This window comes from Rhea americana, unplaced genomic scaffold, assembly GCF_003343005.1.
Source record: "Rhea americana isolate MKP2758 unplaced genomic scaffold, rheAme1 scaffold_65, whole genome shotgun sequence".
NCBI classification, from domain to species: domain Eukaryota; kingdom Metazoa; phylum Chordata; class Aves; order Rheiformes; family Rheidae; genus Rhea; species Rhea americana.
The window spans coordinates 4,342,197-4,362,034 of record NW_028186812.1 but is presented as its reverse complement, the minus strand read 5'-3'; the positions used below and the strand labels follow the sequence as shown (position 1 = coordinate 4,362,034).

The 19,838-nt window shown below is 37.2% G+C and overlaps 2 protein-coding genes across 2 annotated transcripts in view; one reads left to right on the top strand and one right to left on the bottom strand.

Moving 5' to 3' along the window:
• The window catches only part of NHLRC3 (NHL repeat containing 3), a 10,421-nt gene extending 10,245 nt beyond the window's left edge, over positions 1–176 (bottom strand). Inside the window, exon 1 of the mRNA XM_085320698.1 lies at positions 3–176. Coding sequence (XP_085176824.1) covers positions 3–176 — 174 coding nt within the window. The remainder of the gene's footprint in view (positions 1–2) is intronic.
• Positions 7–19,838, top strand: PROSER1 (proline and serine rich 1). Its single transcript, XM_085320649.1, has 13 exons — positions 7–413; positions 4,172–4,237; positions 4,838–4,906; positions 5,350–5,444; positions 7,268–7,361; positions 7,889–7,999; positions 8,682–8,765; positions 9,786–9,864; positions 12,379–12,474; positions 12,604–12,648; positions 14,909–16,673; positions 17,343–17,490; positions 18,225–19,838. The coding sequence occupies exons 1-13, from the start codon at positions 369–371 to the stop codon at positions 18,345–18,347; spliced, it is 2,820 nt and encodes a 939-aa protein (XP_085176775.1). The 5' UTR covers positions 7–368; the 3' UTR covers positions 18,348–19,838.

The following is a 19,838-nucleotide window of genomic DNA, read 5'->3' as shown; positions in this document are numbered from 1 at the left end:
GCCCGCTCCGGGCGGCTGCGGCCTTCTGCCCGGGCCGGGCCGGGCTGGGACGGGCCCTTGCTGCTCTCCGTCCCGGCCGCCAGCAGCCCCCAGCGCGCCGGCGACGGCCGCAAGCGCCGCCGAGGCGGCGGGCAGTGCCCGGCCTCTGCCTTTGTCTCTGGCGTTGTGTCCCGCATTGCAAAGGTGCCAGCGCTAAATTCCCAAGTGCTAAAGAAATCCTAAGCCACCTCTTGTGCCCTGTTCTTATTTTTTTTYCYKGRWKGRMKRWWWTTTTTTTTCTTCTATATTCTTARCAATACTTTGCTTAAAATATTTGGCCTGGATTTTTTTTTCCTGTTTAAATACCTGCGTTGAGTGAGCTAATAAAGATGGATAAGAAATCATTTGAAACCGTGCTGGATGAAATTAGAAAGGTAACTTCTTGTTTTGCATRCTAGCTTTAACTGTTTGGCTGCAGATTATTGTGGTAGATGAACACCTGAAATAGTGTGTTCATTTGGTTTACTGTTTACATGAAAATTGAATAAAGGCTAAGTTATTTCTCACTTTGAAGAACTGCAGTGTGGGAATGGTGCCAGAAGCTAGCCTTTGTATRTCAGAGGTAGTGTAAATCTTTGTGTGATATCCTTGCTGTCTTTGAGATTGTTGGGCAGATARTGAGATGCAGAATTGTTATAATTCATAAAAAGCTAAGCAACTATATTAAATACTTTTAGCACAATTTAAAGGACTTCTTTTAAACTATCAGTGGAATATCCCAAATATATATTGATGATCGTAAAATTAAAGCAGAGAGTTGAAAGATCTGAGATGTGCATTGTATTTCTTGCTCTTGGCCTGTATGGTAAAGGTGATTTTTCAKAYTTCACGTCTCATTTAACCTTCAGTAGCATGTTTGTCTCTAGTTCTCCTGAATAAATACCTCATTCAGGAGCTTTTAAAGTTCATGAACAGTGCCTTGTTGCAAAGTCAAACATTTTTGCCCTGTACAGATTGTCTGTGTACAGGGTAAGTTTGAAGATRAGCTTCAAAGATTGAAGTTTGAAGATGATGCTTGCAGTGATAAGACAGGCCATCAGACTCTGTTCAGCTGTAAGGCTCTAAAAGAGGTTTCAGATAAAAGAGATTATGGAAGTCTAGATAATTAAATCGATCTGTCATTGTTATTGTGTGTTATTTTGTTGTCCTCTGAAAGTACTCTTAATGTATTTCTTCTGAGTGYGTGTCTTTGGCTCAAACTGTTCTTGTTTTCTCAGAAGATTGAAACTGTCTAGGCTGTTAGCACTAACCTCACAAAATGCAATTTAAAAGTGTCACTTGAAGTAACTAATTTATCATGGCATTTTCATATAAGTTTTGAGGAATAAAAGAAAGTAATTTTTTTTCCTTTTTGTTTGTGACTGGAGAAGTTAACTTAAAATGTGAGGTATTCACCTTACATGTAATGCTTTAGGAGATGCACATTTAAGACATGGGAGGGCTGAGTTCTAAGATGTCCTTGGCTTTCCTTGTTCTAAGCCACGTCTCCCACCACTTAGGAGCATGCACCCACCTTATCCCAGAATGTAAAATCCTGGGGTTTGATCCATTCCCTGAATTCTGTATRTACCTCTCATGTTGGGAAAACTTGCTGAACAAAATATATGTCTACTTGGTGTGGGAAGCAGAGATACACATCTGGGCTTCCCATTCTTGGGCAGATGCTTGCATTTCTTTCTGTATAGAGACCTGCTTTTAACAGGAAATCTAGAAATTAGTTGTTGGGACAGTCCCCCCAACTGCTGGAAATGGACAAGGAGGTGGAAGAGAACTTTGAAGGGAGTTGGAAGAATGTCTGGATCCTTCAGAACCTCTGAAATTAATGAGAAGTACATGAGAAGTAAAAACCCACAATGGTGTATTTTGCTGTAGTTGAAATGTTAAGCAGAGGTGACTTAAATCTCACAAAACAACAGTTATGTATCCTGTTAAACCTTTCTTTGTATGAATTTCAAGAACCTGTTAGCAATACAATTGCCTTATGGTAGAGATGTAACCCTTTACCATTTTTCTAATAAATGTGCTTGTTATGAGGGGTTGTATGAGGCCATCTGCTTTATCTGGTGTTGGATGCTCCAGAGAAGGCTGTTCTGTTTTGGGGTGAGATGCGGCTATAGCTGCAGTTACAGTTTAGGCCTCTGAAACATACTGAGGTATGTGCCACTTCTGCACAAAAGCCCTGGTGATGAGCCTTTGTTATCCCCACTGCTCTTAGTAGCATTCTTGCATAAGGTCATKGTCACAAATTCTCCTTTATAAAATAAGTTTGTATCATTCCGTGTAATAGAGAAACAGTTTCCCAAGCCAAAGAAATTTCTGAATGTGTTCTTTCCTCCCACTCTAAGATCTTGCGTGGGAAATTTGGGGGGAAAGCAAGAAACAACCTTTGTGTAACATATTTTCTCTGAGAATTGATGTGTGTGGGGGGGAGTGATGTTTCAAATATTACTAACGCTGCAGTGCGGTACTGCTTAAATTCGCCATACGACTAGTAAGTACTTCAGACAAAAGATTTTCCTGACATGTAATTTTAGGCAATTATACTTCCTGTATGTGCTCTGCCTGTGTTCTTATAAAGCAGACTTACTGTTAATCCTTAATACTGTGCTTTGTTAATACTAGCTCTGCTGCTAATGTTTCTGTTGCCTAAGGTTCATTTTCCAAATGCTTATTTTATATCTTTGTTATTAGGTCTTTGTTTAAACTTCATTTCTAGCTCTCTAGCAAAACCCTTTTTTCTGTTGTTTGCAGGTAATCCTGTTGGTACGCTCCATTTTCAGTCTCACTATTAGTAGGAAAAACATTGATTAAAGTCTTAATGTGTGGCTTAGTTCCATCTTTCCCCATGTGTATCTGTGATTATTAATAAAATATTTTCTTTCATAAATGTACATAACGGTGCTTTCTGCTTATGTTCTTGTTATGAGTCATTCAGTTGTTAATTTAAGGAGTAAGAGTTACTTTAGTTTTGATGAAGAAGTTGTTATACGAGATAACTAGACTTTTTCCTAAATACGTGAAAAGAAGAAAGGAAGAGAAGAAAAGGAGCATGAAGAGAGAAGTGTTTTTTACCCTGTGACTTCAGCATTTCTGGTAATCTCAATCTCTTAATGAGACAGCAAAAGGAAGAGGTTTGCCTAGGACAGTGTGCAGGTTGTTTTTTGTGCACYCATGCTATTCATAATCTGATTGCAGTGAAGGAGAACAGCGTGTCTGTCAGTGTGGAGCCACAAAATGGGGAAAGCAAAAGAGTATAGATGGGGTTTCAGTCTATACAGTGCAGCTGGGAAGAAGATGGAAACGGTTGCAGCGGGTGAAGGGGTGGGGGCGATTTGAGAGGAGTTAGTGTGGGGGTTACCAATGGATGAGGGCCATACAAACTGCAGAGAAAAGGATGTGTGCTAGTTAGAATGGTCTCAGTTGAATTCTTGCCCTATGTTTATGTCCTTTATATGCGTCAGTGAGCTAGGTGTGAGGAGAGGGGGGAAGCCCTGGCTATTGCATGCCCATATGGTATCAGAAGAACTATGTCTTGCTACTAAGTCAAAAATGGTGGTCAGTACTGCAGTAGAGTACTCTGCTTCCTTTGTTTTGTATGATTGCATATTAAAGTTTAAGCTATGGGATGGTATTGATAATACAACATCACCCTCTGGAGCAAGGTTTTCTCATACAGCTATCTACAGACTTCACACCCAGCTTTTTCTTAAATTCACTGAAATAAGATGCTTTGCTAATTATTTTACAGGAAACATATGAAAATATTGTATGAATAAGGACCCCTTTTATCTTGTTTAACATAAAATTGGTGTAAACGTTAGAGGCAAAGGGAATGATGATGGTAATGTTTTTTCAGTAGAATTTTATGCCAAAAAACAATGCAAAATGATGCAAAGAAAATCAGTAGCTTTTTTTTAACAAAAGAATTATATGTCCTTTCTCTGGCTTTCCTTGTTGACTTAATTGTCTATGAAATATCCTTAGACAATTCTCAGAAATATTTCAGGGTAATGATGCAAATATTGTTTTGTAAAATCAGACATTTTTTAGATCAATAGATTTGTATAGCAGATGGTTGTGCTATAATTTTTGAGGAGTTACTTATTTTTCTTTTTTTTTCTCTATCTTTTAGGCTGTATTGACTGAGTACAAGTTAAAAGCTATTGAATATGTTCATGGATACTTTTCAAGTGAACAGGTAAAAGTCAACATTAACTTGGTTTAAAGGGAGCTCCTGTTTTTTAGAAAGACATTTTCTTTAATCGTACTCAGATGGATTATATTTACTTTTTTAATTAACTGAAGAGATTTAAATCTACATTGTTATATCAGCATTAATTTGTTAAAAACAGTTTTATGTTATCATAACTATTACATTTTAGCTCCTGACGTAGGGGAAATTAGTCATCATGAAATTCGGGATTATTTTGGATGTAGTTTCTAAATGGCTACGTAGTAACAAATACCCAACTGTTATTTTGGCACAAAAATATGTTTTTTTTTCTTTATGTATGTGTTTGGTTGTCATACTGTTTGAGATTCTGAGTATTTCTAAGCCTTTGTGAGAATTTTTAATTTTAATACTGTGGCTGCAGTTGGGCACATATACAAATATCTATTGAAGTAAGTACCTATTTTAAATGTTTCTATAAAAACTTTATCTGATAAGGCAGGGTTTTTAAGAGCTTACTTATATGCCAAAAATACATTAGTTCCTCATATGCACTAATGTTTTAGCATACATTAGCATAAATTTTGAATCCACATAAAGAATTAATTGAAGTCCTTTCTRTTGCAGGTTGTTGAGTTACTGAGATACTTTTCTTGGGCCGAACCACAGCTCAAGGCAATAAAGGCTTTACAGCATGTAAGTTTTTGTAGCATGACTTTGTATTTGYGTTCTTAATCTGCCTTTAATTTTATGATGTATACTTCCCCAACTGATGTGTCTAACCTTTAATCTTCAAGCTTTCCTATTCTCCTCGTTCTTTTTCAAAAATATCATTATGAGAGCCATCATACTTCTAAAAAGTATATCTCTTCTTACTGAAGTATCTTTTACCTTCCTCTATATCACAAGAAGTTACCTATTGTAACTATTAATAAAGTCTTCTATTTTTTCTGTTTTTTGGCAAGTGCTTTTTAGAGTTGTTTTCCAGCAGTTATCACGTAGAATCTCTTTCCCAGTGAGAGGGAGATAATATTAAACATTTACTGCAATGCATGATATGAAACTGTTACCATGTTGCATCATGAATTTAAAGTAATTGTACTGCTTTATTTTATTTAAACGTTTTTCTTTCTTGTCAGAAAATAGTGGCTGTTCCAGCATCAAAAATGGTTAATATTCTCAACTGTTTCACGTTCAGTAAGGACAAACTTATTGCCTTGGAAATCTTAGCTTCGTAAGTACCTCTTGTGTTGTATTTCCTTAAGATGTAATCGTTATTTTATTAAAGTTGGAGTATGTATAAGATACTTAAGATACTTCTAGAAGGAAGCACTATGGCCAGTTAAGGGAAAGTGCAACTCTTTTTTTCAGAAATGCAAATTCATTGCCAATGGGGCTATAAAAAAGAAGARTAAGAAGTAGATATGTAAAATTCCAAATTTCAACTGTCGTGAGCATCATGCTACGGAGGCTTTTGCCTGCTGGAAATCTGCTGCTTCACCAATGTTTTTAAAGTATATTCTCTAGTCTTTACAAGATTTAAGAGACCCTTAAGATTATTCAATGGAATGTAAAAGGCTTTAKATCAGAGTAAGGCTGTGAGTAAGGTTGTAGCTGTGTAGTCTGTGAATTAAATCTTTATCATTTTAAAAGCTCTGTAAAAATTGTATTTGTGAAAATGARGTGAATACTTGCTTTAAATTGGCACATGTGACTTACAGATCTAATGTCTATAAAAATGCTATAGGAATTTTAAATGTATGTTTATACAGCAAGATTTTTTTTTATTGAACAAAGCTGCTTCAAAGGATCTGGCATTTACATTATTTTAGAACTCTTCTGATTTATTATATGAATGAAGGGTGGATGCATGTGTGGTGGTTGAGGTTTCTTAGTTTTGTTTTTTTTCTTTTTTTTTTGTATAAGGCATGTCTGCCTTGTATATGAACTACTATTTATCACAGCCTACCACAGTCTTGCTTTTGGAGTTGATCTGCAGGAAGCTGTGTGAATGGTCCTAATCTATTTTAGTCCAAAGCAAACTAGATAGCCTAAAGGAATTTTAGCAACACATTAAACTAATCTGTTTTACTATTCCTTGAAATGGGATTAGCATATATAGACTGATTAGTTGCTGCTCTTTAGCTGGTGTGTGTGGGGGGTGAGTGTGGTAACTTTAAACTGTTGAGTTTCTGCAGTGTAAGAGCATAAGGGAGTCATTACGAAATAAAAATCTTAACCCATGACTTAAAAAAAAAAAAAAATCTAGAGAAGAGAGCTGAAAGTACATTCACATTTTAATACCATTCTTTAAGGTGTTTTACATGGCTTTTTTCAACATCCTGCTGATTCCATTTCTTCTAATGCTTTCCTCCATTGAGAATTCCTCCTTTAAGGGGCTGTACTGTAGTTCCACTACCTTAAGGTTGGGACAGAGAGAGGACATTTGTCAGCAGTAAAAGTGCTGTGGTCAGAATTTTGAAGCACGTGTGTAGAATTGGGCATTTGGCTACCTACTATGTTTGCAGAATTTGTTGTTCTCTTAAGTATGTCCAGCATTATTTTTTTGGAAAAGAGCAAGGAGAAGGGAAGGTACTTCCTGGAACTATCTAAAGAGTTTCATTAGCATTGTGGAACATGAGGAGAATTGCAATAAGTTCATCTTTTTCATTCTGAAGTAAATAAGAGACAATGGCAAACCTCATAGCTGCTGTTTTTCTGCTGTGTTGGGAATTGTTTGCTAGTAGCAATTAAAGCTTTCTAATGAACTGCTATGATGCAAAATTCATTTTGTCAACATAATTATTTTTACTATAAAGTCTAGTCATTGTTGGTTACTTTGTATTGATAAGTAATCCTAATACCATGTTTCACTTAGTTATGAGGTCAATATTTAATTAAGCGTGAGGTTTTTACTTTAATAATGATAATGTTATGATCTGAACTTAAGTTCTGTTGAATACTGTTTGAATAAATGTTATTTGTTTTTCTGTAGCGTACTATTTCTGGCAAGCATATGAAATGACAGTAATCRTTTGTCAATATCTTCCTTTATAGCAACATTGTTGATGCTCAGAATTATCGCCTTATTGAAGATCTATTCAGAATTAATATGTCAGAGAAGAAAAGATGCAGAAGAATTCTTGAGCAGGTATTCAAGATACTTTAGTTTTCTTGATTTTTTTAAAATACAGTATTGTTTCCATCTTTATGGTCATGATAGGATGAAGACTTCATTGTGAGGGCTGCTAGTAACTGCTGGTGGAAGACAACATGCAAGAAGCAGCTACAAAAAAAAAAAAAAAAAAAAAAAAANAAAACATGTAATGCATGTGCAAAGAAGAGGGAAGGTTGTCTGGAGTTAGGATCAGATGGCAAAACGGACATAGACATGTAACCAATGCTTAAGTACATAGTTTGAGTTTACTTTAAAGAACACCAAGAATTTGCACCTGAGTTTTGTAAAAGCAGAGATGGGCTGAGTTATTCAGTACAAAGGGGATTTTAGCAGAATATCAGGAGTACCTCAGAATAAGATCTGACATCCAAGAGAGACAAAGCTTTGTGTTCTTCTGAATAGATGGATTAATGCAGTCTAAATGTTATGAAATAGTAATTCATTTCTTTAAAACATTGAATTTAATAACAGGTAATATCTTTTCTTTGATTATTTTGCAGGCTTCAAAAACGGGTTGTAAAGCTCCTCATGCTATGATCTCATCCTGTGGCATGATTCCGGGCAATCCTTATCCCAAGGGCAAACCAAGCCGTATAAATGGAATTTTCCCAGTAAGCATGATCATTTGCTTGTGCTTTTCATAGCATTCTTGATTTAGCATTCGTTAGAGTATAATCAAACCAGGATTCATATACATGGAAGGAGGAATGGAATTAAAAGCAATGATTTTTTTTCTTGAGTTACTCCATTATGTGTTGTTAGTCAACCTGCTTTATTTTTATTTGCACATTCTTCCTGTGCTGCTTTGGGGGAAGATTACTGCATAAATAAGATATTGTTAATATATGGAAAAGATTATAAAATACAACTACATTTGGCAGAAGGAAGGAAACTAGAGGTTTAAAGAACCTTAATAGTAGGTAGGAGAGATGACCTAATATGATCATTATGATACTACTGTTAATCCTAGTGTAGTTTTGAACAGCTATGTTAAATATTTCTTGTGAACACTTTGAGAGCCAAAAGCACAAGTTACGGGGAAACATGGACTGTTTAATATGCATCCTGTAGAAAAGCCCARTGTTATAAACCAAACTACGTGGAATGCTCTTACTTAAAAATCTTTATGAGCATAGAACATCTTTTTTTTTTTCTGAACAAACATGATTAAGTGTCACACTCAGAATATCCAGAAATTTGACTGTGATTTAGAAATAAGGCAAATATACAAGAAATTCTGTAGCAAGYTTTGCTTTTAAATTAATACTTAATAGTTTAATTTTCTTATTTCAGGGAACTCCTATCAAAAAGGACACAGAAGAATGTACTAATGAGGGAAAGGGAATAGCAGCCCGTATACTTGGACCATCCAAACCAGTACGTCTAATAAGTAAATAAATGAAATATTAAGAAAAAATGTGCAATCAACAACCAAATTAATAAAGCTTTTTATGAGGTACTGTTATGTTACAGGAAGACAGTAGAATAACAATTTCACAAAGCTTATTTTCTATAACCAAAATAATATTCAGTGACTATTTCTGTATGTAAATTGAAGAATCAAGCTTTAGTTTATATCCTTGGGAATGTGACTCTCTAGTGGATACAACATGCTAGCATTCAAGGCCAGAATTTAAATCACAATGGTGGAAGAGAAAACTAAAAGCAGTTTCAGTAGTCCGTCATGAGCTAGTGGAAGTTTTAGATAAATTTTTATACAAACTTTATATCGCAGTCTCTGAGGGTTTCCCACATAAAAAAATGCATGTATCTTGAAAGTTTGAATTAAGGGGATGCATTGTGAGGAGGTTCTTGTTTCTTGACAACACAGCTGATTTGTATTCAAAAATTTTAAATGTGTGGGACAAATGTTCACTGGATCTGATACTACTTCTACTGTGAATTTTGAAGTATTGTCCAAATATTTTATTTGCACTTTTGTGAGGTGTTTCCCACTGCATTGTATTATGTTAAAAGAATAGATAACTTCATAAATATTTGTTATTTTTAAATGTGCTGAATATTTGAGTATTGTTAAGAGTACTCTTTAACAACACRTTTAAAAATGTGCTGAATGTTTAGTACGAAGAATGCGGGGTGCAATGACTACAATCAGGAAGGAGATCCTTTTTCCTACCTGCACCTACCTTAGTGTTTCATTAAAATCTAAACATAAACTAGTGGTGTTTATTTCCTTCTCTCCAGAAGGTGTGAAACATTTATGGCCACTGTAGCATTTATGATGAAATTTAGTATCGTGATATTTTTCTCATGAAGGACAGCTCTGTGCAGTATCTGAACGTTAAATTTCTGTGTGAGAAACATTAGGTAATGCTTTCACTATTGCTGCTTCTGTTTTCTTTTTTTTTGTTTGTTTTTGTTTTGTTTTTTATGTAGGCTCCATCAACCTACAACCCACACAAACCAGTTCCATACCCCATCCCACCATGTCGGCCACATGCAACTATTGCACCAAGTAAGCTTCTATGTGTTTTAGCTTGATGCTATTGTTTCATCCATTTGCCTTTTAAGTAAAGAGTGTCAAGTGTCAGTTTCTCTGACCATGATCATATCTGAAATTGGCTTGTGCTCCCTAAGCATGCTCTGGGTACTAGTTTCTACCTCTTCCTGTCATGACTGCAGAGTTAATAAAATGAGGAATCTGTTGGCTTCTTTTTCCAACATCCACATCATAAAGAAAACTAGCAGTCCTGTTCTGACAACAAAATATTTCATGTATGGGAGGCATTGTGTATGTAAGATCAGACTAGGGCTGTGTTGTTGCACTAACGTTTGACCAAGGTTTGGGTTTTGGCTTCACAATTCTTTTGTGCCAATTTAGGATGTGGTCAGGCACACCTAAATTAGATGGCAATATATAGAAACTTGCTGAATGGCAGTAATCTGTTTCTCARCTGCCTGCAGTAAATTACCTTCACTTATCCCCATCACAGTGGAAAATAGCTTCCTAAAAGAAAAGTTTAGGCATGTAGACTTTAATTTCAGAGGGAAGTAGTGGTTGCAGTGTGCAGTGTTTGATTCTATCCCTTCCTAGCCTTGTGCTTCAGGCAAGGCTGAGCCTTTTTGCAAAAGCATTTTTATCTTTGCTATGTCAGTTGTTTGATTCCAGGTATTTGTGGAAGATGGCAAGGTGCTTAGTAGCACATCTTTCATCTGCAGCTGGAATCCAGCCRCCTGAATACTGTGACATGGGTTTGGCGGGTGGTACTATTGAGTTACCACTTATCTGGAAGAATAGGTTGGAGTACTTAACATAGCCAGGGTCTGGTCTTTTGGTGCAGCAGCTGACATTTAACATTGCCATTCTGTATTGCCTAACAAAGAGTGCTTTGGTTTAGAAGCTTGCTTTTTGTGCTCTTAGAGATTTCAAGGCATTTTCAAGATACGTGATAAGGGGATGTTCTGGAATTGGTTTGAGATGTTAATAGGGTGGCTGTTGAAGGGTGAGTCATCTCACCAACTTGATGCTTACGAATCCCTTTGTAGTCAGTTCAGAAAAATGGAAACTACCAGTGACTTAAGTTGAGAAAATCTGATGCTTTGTGACTAGAAAAGACTTTCTCTCCAGTGAGTATAAAGGAAATCTATAGACTAGCTCAAATTTATATTAGATGAATCTTGTCAAAAATAGGTTAGCACAYGAAATTTGGCCTCTGACTAGACCTAGATGTTATCAGATTTTAGCATATGAAATAGCTTTTGAGCTCTTGGGGCCTTATTAGGCTGTAAAATGKTTTTTTAAGAAGTCCCTTGTTAATAGGGAACGGATGATTTACTTGAATCTAGCTCTTAAGTGRGTTATATTTCATTAAGAGGTAAAAAACATATTTCAAAATGGGAAGAGATTTATTTCTATTGCTTTTAGCTATTGCGAGCGTTTTGTTTTATATGTGCAGGGATGTGTGTGTGTGTGTGTATATACAGACACACACATAGATGTTTAATGAGATTGCAGTTACTGACCTGAGACTATTTTAACTTTATTGTTTTTAAGTAATAGTCAAAAACGATGGAAATTATGTTTCGTTTTGTCTCATATATATATAGAACACATAGGTATAACATCTACCTTGGTGGCATAATGATCATGAGTTTTCATGCCAGAAATCTAACTTTAGGTAGATGTGCTATAAAAGTGTAAAATCAGAAAAAACCTTTGTATGGCATATTACTACACTCTGAATATTGTTCATGTGCTGCCTTTTCATAGGACGCATGAATTTGCTTAAAATGTTTGTTCAGGCTTATTATTGTATACATATTCCTGTTATTTAAATTCTGATGATGCTCTTCAGAACCATATACCATAGCTGTAGAACAGTAGTTTGAGTTACCTCAAAGGGGGGAGAAAGGTGTCTTTGGTATGTCAAATACAATGAACATTTTGTATCAAAATCATCTGCTATCCCACTTCAGTTTCTTAATGTTTAAAAAGTTGTTGAAGAATAATAGGCTAAGTATTCGATGTGCACAGAGTGGGAACATTTTCTCTTAGTTTTCTGGCTAGTATTGGAAGGTTGGTGAGTGATCATTGCTATGCATATTTGCCTTTATTTCTAAAGGCTTTTGCATTAAAGGAAGAGTAGCAACAGTCTAAGTTAGGAATAGGAAGAAGAACAAATACTGCTGCAGACACTCCAAATCACTTCTCTCCCTCTGAGTTTTTCAGTTATCACAAAMCTGAAAGCAACAGAAGTCTGGCTTTTTCAGGCTGTTTCAAGGAACAGAACTTTTTTAGTTCCTGTTTGGTTCTGCTGTTAAAAATGGTTAGAGAAGTGTCCTTACTAAAACTTGGATCATAATGCATGTCACTCGGGCAGATTTTGACAAGAGCCTGGATAATAAAGTCTGGCTTTTTTTGTGAAGGAAAATTTTACAACCTTAAAAATATTCTTTTAAAGCAAGATACTGCCTGGTTTATTCAGATGTGTTTTTTTGACAAAAAGGTGTATGTTGCATTTGTTTTCAGGTGCTTACAACAATGCTGGCTTAGTTCCAATGGCTAATGTCATAGCTCCAGGCTTACCAGCTCCTCCACCATACACTGCTAATCAAGTTGTACCAGGTAAAGCATGCATACCTTTAAAAATGTTACTAGTGTTTTTTCTTTTTTTCTCCTCTATTGTTGTGAAAGGATCACTCTCTTCTGGAGTTCCTTGTTCTTTTAAATAACTACCTGCTGTTCTCTGTTTAGAAAATGAAGACCTTTCCAGCCAGGCAAAACCTTCCCAAAATCAAGGTAAATTGCAAATCTGCAGGGAGATTTTGTGTGACTCTAACTTGGTTCAGAAAATATAAATAGCTTTTATTTCTTTAGCGGGATTTTTGTAAGCGTCTAAGTATGTAACTGCTATTGAAGTAAGATCCCTTGAGAGTTAAGGAAAAAAAAATCTTCTCAGGCATTTGACACTTTGAGATATTAAAACGCTAAAATCTGGCCTATTGAATTAGTACGTTGAAGTTTTCTATTCTTAAGCACCTATGTATGTATTTGAGAAATTGTGTAAAAGCTAAATCAAAATACACTTTGAAATGTAATGCACTGAAGTTCATTAGTATCTCTGCTGTTGCTAAAACACTGGACTTCAGCCTGTGTGAAAGCCCATTCATATCTTTATTTCATGCACAAGTTGCAATGGAAAACTTGCAATGCAGATGGACCAGGCAAATTCTTTATTCCTAGTTTGTTGAAATCCAGATGTAGTATTGCAGACTGTAATGTATGTCCTTCTGCATTCTCTTAAAWCTATAACTCTTTTTGCAGAAGAGAGTTGTTGAGGTTTTTTTGGTCTGTATTTGCATAGTACTTAATATATTGGGTTTTGGTCTTGGGTCTTGGGGTGATAGTGATGCAAATAATAAGATTCCATGCTGAACTATTTAAACTTCATTTGATAAGACTTTTTGTTAGTTTTGACAAACAGAAACTGCAGAACTACTGTATATTAAATGAGATGTTCTAGCAAATACCCAAATTAGATAAAATGACCGTGTTAAGTTTAGATCCTGTAAATATTTCTATGAGGGTGGGAAGGAAAATTTTGTTTTGTTTTGTCTTTTCTCCACTATGTCCAGGGATGGCTCTGCAGGAACATTACTGTTTTAAAGACTCATTATGCATATATACCCTTTAAGTGTATATGTATGTATTTGCAGCATAGTTTATAGAATTAAATCAGTACAAAAGAAAATCTTCTCCAAGAAAGAGAGATTCAGTAATAGCTCTGGATTCTATTACAGCTGTATTTCTTTGGTAGCTATTGCTGTTGGGATTAGGAACTGTGAGCATCAGGAGATTCTTCAGTTTGGAAATGGAATGAGGTAGGGAAAAAATCCAGAGCGATCTAGATTCAGCTTTTTGAAAAAGAGTATGTAAAAGGAAGTTGTTTGCAAACTGACTAGTTTTAAGATACAAAAAAGAGGAGTATGTCATAGAATTTTCAAAAAGAGGACCTAAATTGATGTTTTCTTTGGAGTATTTGTATGTAAAAATTGTGCAGGAGGTAAATCTAATTTATTGCATGTAATTATATGAGTGGTGTTTGGCTGGTTAGATCAGTGATCTGTTTACAGTTGAACAGAWTATTTTAAAAGTAAAATAAAAGATGAGGGTTGTTTGAGAGGAATGCTTAACACATTCATGTTCTACAGGGAACTAGATGTAAAGATATCAGTTTTTAACATGCCAGGGTTCATAAATGCAGCTTTTCCCTATTTACCCCTATGTCCCCATTAGCAGTGTGCCTTTCTGTTTTCCTGCAGCTTGGTGTCTCTTTGACTTACTTTGTAGGGTTGATAACAGCTGATATTCATAGTGGCAAGTGCTTTCCTCTATTATAGATGACTTCAGACTTCTAAAAATATTTGTTAATAAGCTAACATTGACACTTGATGTTATTGTATTGTGATGCATGAATTTAAAAGTGTACCTTCCTAGAATAAAAGTGTGAAGGAAATAGTGAAGAGAATGACCTGATTTTGATGGAAGTACTGTCACTTGAAATTACTTTTTTCAGTTGTTGACTAATCTCTGAAATCATGGTGTATTAGAAGAGCTGGTTCTGAAAGAAATCCTGACCTTCAGTGAGAGTGAATGCAGAGGAGGCCCTGTGAGGCTGCTAGAATGCTAGATCTAGTTTGAGTACAGCTAGATGTTAGAGATTAGAAAGAAGATATTTATCTGAATCACTTAGAGATTCTTACCAAGTTTATTTGAGTATCTAAACTGTCTTGCATGAGATTATGAGAAGGTGACAGATGCCATAAAGGGTTTTAAAGAGAAGTGGTAACCTACAATAATGTACAACCTATGTTATRTGTTTGTACATACCTTTTTATTTTACCTTCATAGGCCCCAGCATGGGTTGTTTATATACAGACGCTGTGTGTTAGCTATTGCCTATGTGTCATATTTTGAAATACTGTATAAAATGTGTTTGTGTTGATTTCAAACATTTCTGACAGTTTCAAGTATTCTTACCAGTTTTGTTTCTTTGCAGCTTTCTCTGCACAAGCGAATCAGCTCTTTACTCCTCATGGTTCTAATCCTTCAACACCTGCTGCTACTCCAGTCCCTACCCCATCACCTGTCAAGGCAATAAGCCATCCATTAGCACCTGCAACTCCACTCATCCCTGGGATGAACATGTCTACCCCTGTCCTTCCTGTTTTCCCAGGACAGGTCTCCTCTTCCATCCATACATCTCAGCCATCCACCCCAACCCCTACTGTCATCAAATCCCTTTCATTGCCTGGTGTTCCTGTCACCTCTGTTCACAGTGCAACATCTACCCCTGTCCCTGCAGTTTTCTCTGGGCTGGCTTCTATACCCACTGCTACGCCAGCTCAACAAGGTTCTTCCACACCGTGTGCCACACCTGCACCTAATGAAGCTTTTGCATCTGCTACTGCACCATTTGCTAGCCTCCCTTTTTCTGCAACCTCTTCAGTTGCTTCAGCTAATAATCCTACTCCATTGTCATCAGTTTTTGCTGGCCTCCCTCTGTCCTTGCCACCTAATCCCCAAGGGATTTCTAGTCCCGTGCCCTCTACAATTGCTAATTCCCCTGCCACTACCATTCCTGGTTCACTTAGCTTGCCTAACCCAATTTTGTCTGTTTTAAAGGGATTTCTGACATCAAATGACACTTCATTAATCAATTCATCTGCTTTACCTTCTGCTATGACAAGTGAGCTTGCTTCTTTATCTGCCCTTGCTAACCAAAGCTCTGACCCTCCTGCTTCCTCTGTCAACAAATGTTATACTCCATCAGCCACCCCCACCCCACAGCGTTCCTCCACACCTGGGCTGGCCATTTTTCCAGGTCTTCCATCCCCATCTGTGGCCAATTCTAGTTCCACTCCTCCGACATTGCCTGCACAGTCGCCTTTAACCACTTCACCGTCTATTCTGCCAGTCAACTGTGGCTCCTCAGCCTCCCTCTTGCATGGCACGAGCCCTACTAATCCTGATCAGCAGCTCTCATCAGCCCCAGCTGCCACAGGTATCCCCACAGTTCTGGTCAAAACAGAACCCATGAGTCCTACCCTTTCAGCCTTCAAAGGTCCTTCTCATTCAGCTGGCCCTTCTCATGGCACTCTAGGACTGTCGGCACTTGGGCGTGCGTACACTTCAGCAGCTTCAGTGCCAGTCAGTTTACCYGGTTCCCTAAATCCAGCATTATCAGGTCTCTCCCCTTTGAGTGCTCCTTTAAACAATTCCACTTCTCTGGCTTCCATTTCCCTTGCCCCACATGGCTCCCCTGCTCCCATTGCCCCTGTATTTAATGGACTTCCTCCTTTTACGTCTCTAACCAGTAACTTTGCTTTTACTGGTAATCCAGCACTTACRCCACCCGTCACTCTCCCAGGGTCTTTGTTAGCTACTCCGTCTACAACTGCTTCACCTGTGTCTGCCCCTCATGTGAATACCACAGCAGCCGTGCTCTCAGGACTTGCCGCCTCAGCAACAGTCTCTGCTCCACCCTTTTCGCTTAACTTGTCCAGTGCCGTCCCTTCCCTTTTTTCTGTTGCCCAGGGACCTCTGGGATCATCAAACCCATCCTTCCCTGGTTTTCCTGTCTCTAACACACCCTCTGTCACTCCTGCTCTCCCTTCTTTCCCTGGCCTCCAGGCATCTTCTGCAGTAGCAGCAGTTGCACCGTTGCCGGCAGCTGCCACAGCCCCGTCTCCGGCTCCAGTCCTGCCAGGGTTTGCCTCGGCCTTTAGCTCAAACTTCAACTCTGCACTTGTTGCGCAGGCTGGGTATGTTTCTGTTTCTGAAGGAGGTCAGAACCATTTCTTTTTCTCTGAGCAAAACATTAGTTTTACTTTAGGCATAGACATTATTTTCAGTCGTAGTTAGCAAGTAGAGTTAATTTTTTTAATTTAGCTCACCAGTAGATTTCCACCTGTCTTYAGAAACTAATAGTTATTGAATAGATTATCCTCCTCAGTAGTCTGTTACGACAGAGTCTAATCCAATGAGGTGCTGTGTGACCTTATTTCCCAGATGAGTATACTTGGCACCTCCTAGGATTTTTACAGGAATGGATCCCACATGGGCATCTGTTGATACATTCAGGGCATGGCAGACAATATCCAAGATGTTACTGTGATTTTAGGAAGTACTCAGCATTAACTTTCATCTGTGAATTTTTGTGTACAAACAGTAGGCACAGCCAAGGTACAGAAACATCTGACTTCCCTTCTTAGGTACATGYGTGTTCCAGACAGTCTTGGCTTCTATGTGCACGAATAATTTGTAGGTAGATAGAGGCTGGGCTTCTGTTTGGAAATTCTAGCCTTTATGAGGTTTAGAAAARCAGATGCTTATCAAACTTACGTAGATACAAGCTTATATAGACAGAAACATAGGATAAAATGAGATACAGGTGTTCCTAATAACAGCTGTGTTTTGACTCATTTTTTCAGCTTGACTTCTGGACTTCAGACACCAGGAAATACAGTTTTTCCTGGTCTTTTATCTCTCCCTGGTATCCCCGGCTTTCCCCAAAGTGCCGCACAGCCTTCCTTACAGGAACTGCAGCACAGTGCGGCTGCACAGTCAGCACTACTACAGGTAACGTACCTATTTGTTAATACTGTTCTGCTTTCAGTAATTATTTGAGCATATACTTGAGCATGAACTGTTTGGGATTCACGTAAGTAAATAACATCCCTAGCCTGTTTGAGAACTGATTACAAGGCTGATAATAAAGAACTTAAGAAGTTTTGGATTAAACTTCTCCTGAAGGTCCTGGATAACCAATGAATGTGCAGTGCTTCTGGAGATTATGAATGTGATTAAACTCTTCTTGAAAAATCTTGGTAAAATGGTGAGTGGTAAAAGGAAAAAAAAAAGAGGAGTAAGTAGAGTTTGTGTTAGATTTATTTTAAATCTATTGAACTGACCAGCTAGTAGTTCCAGTCTGAGATTTGAATGCTTAAAGTGGTTGTCTGTAGAGATTTTTTTTTTTTTTTCACTTGAGGTCAAGTGTCTTATCTGCACATAGAATTCAGATTTTGTTGAATTCGTTTCTGCTGGAGTTGTGCCTTCACCTTGATAGTTCCTACAGATACTATAGTTATTACACAAGTTCGAGATGGCTGTAGATAATGTGTAGTTTTATCATGTCTCTTGTCCATGGAACAACTTGTTTCAGGCCTTGACCTACCTAGATTATCATCAGAATTTGTATTTGATAATTTAGATAAGTTTAGTGTACCTTTTGAGTAGGACTAGTATTATGCCTGCAGTTTTACTTTATTTTGTTTTTATCAGTGCTGTTGCCTAACTTCTTTTCTTTCCTGAAGGCACATTCTGCTTCTGCTCTGGAGAACTATACAGCTCAACCTGAAGGTTTTGCTAACTATCCATCAACACCAGGAACACCATTTTCTTTGCAGACAAGTCTGCCCCAAAGTGGATGGCAATAAATACCAGATATTTTTAAAGACTGCAGTAGTTGCTTGACCGAGCCTGATCCTGCTCACTTTGAAGGCTGACAGAATTGCACTCCGCTTCAGTAGGAGCATGATCTGAGTTGGGGAAAGAAGGGGAAATATGAGGATAAAATGCTTCCAGGAAACTGTTTGTGTCAGATGGCAAACTGTCATGATTGCTTTTAACTGGTTCAGGGTYTGATCCTGTGAATTGCTGAGCTTCTTTGACTCTCTTTGTAGCTTATGAGTTCAATGTTTGTTCTTTTTTACAGGATTGGGAAAGTTCAAACAGACATATGTGTAAATAGAGCAATTGACTGTCAAACTGAATGGGGAGAACAAGTATACTTAATAGTGTGTATAATTGCCTATCCTTCTATTGTTTTATATGGTATATGTGGTTAATGTAGAATGAGATCTAGACTAAAATTAGATACTTAAAGCAGTTGGTGATCTTTAGTCTAGATGTACACCTTTTGTGTGTGCATGGATCAAGATCAGTTTATGGTTCTTAGGATCCTTTCATATATAGGAGGATCTCCTGTTAGCATCACATGTTAGATTGGAGGAGTTTGGGGGTTTTCTTAAGCTTTCAAATGTTGTCATGGGCTTACTGCTGAATTGAGTACTCCACTGTCTGAATCTGAACAGGAGAGCTAGGAAAGGATGCCGTAGTATGTTTGGATAGAAGTGGATTATGTCTTACTGGAGTATAATTTAGCTAGCTGGTAATAAGTCTTTCCAAAGTACATAAAAGCCTTTTAATTTGTCTCTAATATAATGTTCCATAACATCCTCCTTGCCCCCTTACCACTCTGTGAATAAAATAATTGTACTGCGGATAGGCTGCCTATCCGGCACTTTTGACTGCAGACTTTTGTGAATGTTTACAGACATGGGTCAAGTTCTTCTCTCTCTTATACTCACAAACCCACTGATTCTCTTAAAGCTTTTTGGCTCTAATCCATAACTTGATGGTGCTTATGTTATCCTGTGAATATAAGTGGGAGCAGAATTTGGACCATGGGATTTTTTAGTATTTTTCCTTGGAAAACGTACATGATTTTAAAGGCATATAGCTAAATTAACTGTATTGGTTAGGAAAGGTTATAACATGATATATAGAAAGGTCTTGCTTTGTTAGTGAAATTCAGTTGTGCACTCTAATAATGTTAGTACCTGTGGCAATGTGTAAACACATCATTGAATATCATCTATTTAAGATAAGCTCTTGATCATGTTTTAGAGACGATAGAGATGAATGATATTCAATCCTGTGATTAAATTAAAACGTAGAGGATACTATACTGTAGAACAGCTCTGCACCTAGAGTTTTACTTTTTTAAAGATGAATTCTGCTGGGAGATGTTGCTAATGTATTTTCTTTCGAGATGTGAACAAACTTTTTTAGAACATTAATGGAAAWTCCTGTATTGCTTTTTAACACAATTTTTTTAAATAAAAAGTTTACAGTCATGGCACAAA